This window comes from Athene cunicularia, assembly GCF_003259725.1.
Source record: "Athene cunicularia isolate RWA chromosome 2 unlocalized genomic scaffold, athCun1 chr2_part1, whole genome shotgun sequence".
Lineage (NCBI taxonomy): Eukaryota > Metazoa > Chordata > Aves > Strigiformes > Strigidae > Athene > Athene cunicularia.
The window spans coordinates 25286790-25290270 of NW_020799095.1; the positions used below are offsets into that span (position 1 = coordinate 25286790).

Here is a 3481-nt window from a genome sequence, read left to right on the forward strand (position 1 = left end):
GGGAGCGGGGGGGGGGCCGGTAGCTGCCCTGTCGCCCTGGGCAGGGCCTTGCCCTGGGCCGGGGCCTTGAGGTGTCTGTCGCCTGGCCTGAGGGAGGCTAGTGGCTCTGGACGGGTCCGGGGTAGGGCGGTAGGCGGCCGTAACGGTCGGATCTTTCGGAGGAAGGCCCCCGGCGCTGTTCTGGTTGAGGCGGTGCAGCCTGTGACGCTGGCAGCCGCCTTGGGAGCGCACAAACCTGATGTCTTTTGTAGATTCATCCTACTGGGAAGCTTTTAGTGCTTTCGGATGGAGAAGGAAAACATGCGACTGTGGAGCTGAGCGAACCTGTAAGTTAAGGAATACTTTGGAAATACTTGATGTTGCCTCTTGTGGATATCGGAGGTTTTGTCCTTTCTGAAACCTGTGCATGCCTTGCATGTATAGAGTTCTCAGGCAGGAAAAAAAAAAAATCCCTGGTTTCTCCCTTTTCCACCTATGTTTCATTGCTGCTTCTTACACTTTCCAGCGGACTTGCAGTCTTCATATTCATGAACTGCCTTAGTCTTCGTCAATTTTCAGCTGGTGTTAAGAGAGGGATCTCATTCTTTATCCCTGTTTGGCTGCTTTGTCTTCTGTGTTGCTTACAGTGTAATATAGTCCACTGCATTTATTAGCTCTATTTCCTTGCACTTTTTCCTCCCTTATTTATTACCTTTGTAAGCCTAACAGAATATTTTGTGAAGATAACCCAAAAAATCCAAGAATATGATATTCTCGAGAGTCTTCTGAGTTGACATTTCTCTATACTCTTAGAACACTTGTCATACCATTCCAGTAAACGTCATAGTTATCTTGAAGCATTCTTTCTTAAAAAAAAAAAAATATATATATATATATAGTGATTACTGTAATGGGTATGAGATATGCTAATATCTACTGCACAGAAATGTTGCTTCCTTTTTTATCACATATCACCAAGGGAATAATACCCTGGCATTCTCTTCTGTCTTTATGTATTTTTTTTTTCTTTAAGAAATGTTGTAATTAAAGGATTACTTTCTTCATGATGGTGAATGCTTAACTGAGTTTATGTTTATGTGATATTCTGTGACTTCACAGACAGAAGTCTCACCTTGTTGACTGAAAATGCAGTTTGATCTTGCAGAGTTTTGTTTTGTAAGTGTGAAGCTTGCTGACTTCATCTTCAAACTGCAAGACAATGTCTCCTACAAGTTCTGCTTGAACCTTAACTCTTGAGCTCATGAAAACGTTCCTGCCTTGGGCTGTCAAAGCTTAAGATGTCAGCATCTGACCAACAATTCCACAACTTTCCGTAATAGAGTAAATGGTTGAATTTCATAAATGTATAACTGCAATGTTGGTCACTTTGCAGTCTCTGTTGATATGTAAGGGAGGAGAAGCTGGTGTGTGCAGAAAAAATGTTCCAGCTTCATCCCTGTGGTTTGCCTGATGTAAATGGAGGAACTTCTAGATCAGCTAATCAAAATGCTTTTCTAACTTTTCCCCTGCTTTGTTTGCTTGTGTGTAGCTCTTTCAATGGAGAAATGCAAAATTTTGTGGTGAGGAAATCTATTGGGCTGTTCCAGGAAACTTGCTAGAATGTTAAGGGTTAGATGTTGGAAGAACATTATTGAAGAAGTAGTACTGCACTCTTAAAATGATATCTTAATAAAGAAAGAAAGCATGTTCAAGCTCTATGATTTTTGGAGTAAGATAAAATTGTTTGCCTTTTTTTTTCGCTTGTTCAACCAAAGGCTTGTTGTTGTTGGTGTCTTTGTATTCTGAACACTTACAGACAGATTACCTAAGAAATAATTCCTGATTATACCTCCTGAATCTGGAATGTTGGAACTGCTCTCTGGCATGTGTGATACCTACTTAGCTCTTAACAGAATTCTATAATTTACTCAGGTTTGAATGCAGTGCATTAAAATCGGGATTCTTCTGCGCACTGTGCCCTAGTTTAGTCTCTGTTCAGAGATTAAATGACACAGTTTTATATACTTATAAACTGGCATCTTCCCTCTGATGCTTCTTCATGTTTATATTTTTTGTGTGTTGGTAGTGAATTGGCTGTTACAAAGCCTGTAAATCCAAGTGGCTCAGGGTTTTTGTGGAGTTTTTTTGAGGTGGGGGACAGGGGTGTTCAGTAGTACTGTATTGTTTGACATGGAACAGAATCTGTTGTCGTGAACAAGCCATCAGTTGTGCAAAGTTCCTAGCTTAAGTGCTGTGCAATAGAGATGTTAGCTAACTTAATGATACTAATTTTGTATTTGGTATGCTTTGTAGCTAGATGAAGAGATCTCAGGAGTTCTTGAAGTAGTGGGAAGAGTAACAAATCAGGCAACCATCATGTGCATGTCATATGTCCAATTCAGAGAAGATAAAAGTCCATTTGGTAAGTAAGAAATATACATTATAACAAATTCATTTTGTGTTCTGAACTCTTCAATAACTAAGAATGGAGAGCCTGATTGGTAATCTTTTCTTAAGGACAAGGTCTTTCCTCAAGCTGCCAGACAGACATGGAGTGGAATGTAGAAAAGCAGAGTGCCATGGGAAAAGTTCTGTACAAAAGATACTGGTTTGCTGTCAAACTGTAGGGACTGACTGGAAGTTGGAGCCAGTCTAGGGCATGGTCTGGTGACTGTTCCAATCCTAGCCTCGTGGTTCTTGCCTTGCGCTGGACCTGTGTGATTGTGCAGCTAGCAGGCCGGAAATAACCATCCAGATTGGAAGCAATGAGGATGTGGCTGCCTTGGGAAAACATAGGAGGAGGATGAGGGGGATTGGGAACACTCAGCTGTACTGCTTTAAAACAAGCAGTGCTTTAATGATGTCATTTGCTTGTGGGGAGTTTAGCTTCTGCATCATAACCATTTTCTTTGCCCTGTTTCAGATCTGGAACTCTACAATGAAGCACTAAAAATTATTCATGAATTCCCTGAATACTTCCCATTCGGTACTGGGAGGAACAATTGATTTTTCTTAGCATATATTTAGACATACAGAGAGGACAAATGTATTGTAACTTTCTTGACTGACAGCATGATAGCAGTTTATTTCCAACAAATAATCTGAAAAGGCATTGTTATGTGTGCCATGTATTGCCAGTGAAGAATGTTTTCTTTGAAAATGTATTTATTCATCAAGAAGGAGAATGCTTCTGTGGATATCTCACTGTCTTAATATATATAACCCTTTTGGATCCATTAAGCAGTGTTCTCTTGCGGGATTGGACTTGCTAGAAACTGAAGTTTTGTAGGAAACTTTGTTGTTGGTAGAGGTTCTAGGATACTTTACAGGAAACTTGTGTTGAAGACATCTGGGCTTTAATGTAAAGATGTTTTTTAATTTGCTTTGATAAAGTATATTTTGCATCTTGAAAATAGTCTCTTCTCCAATAAAAAAGATCTGACTACATTTAACTCTTTGTATCAGTACTACATGTTAGAGTGCTGTTTTCAGTGACACATGG

At 40.0% G+C, this 3481-nt stretch overlaps 1 protein-coding gene across 1 annotated transcript in view; it reads left to right on the forward strand.

Moving 5' to 3' along the window:
• The window catches only part of RPA3 (replication protein A3), an 8510-nt gene extending 5438 nt beyond the window's left edge, over positions 1-3072 (forward strand). The window contains exons 2-4 of the mRNA XM_026843169.1: positions 252-326; positions 2293-2401; positions 2903-3072. Of these exons, the coding sequence (XP_026698970.1) occupies positions 252-326; positions 2293-2401; positions 2903-2985 (267 nt within the window). The 3' untranslated portion in view covers positions 2986-3072. The remainder of the gene's footprint in view (positions 1-251; positions 327-2292; positions 2402-2902) is intronic.
• The last annotated feature ends 409 nt before the right edge of the window (positions 3073-3481 follow it).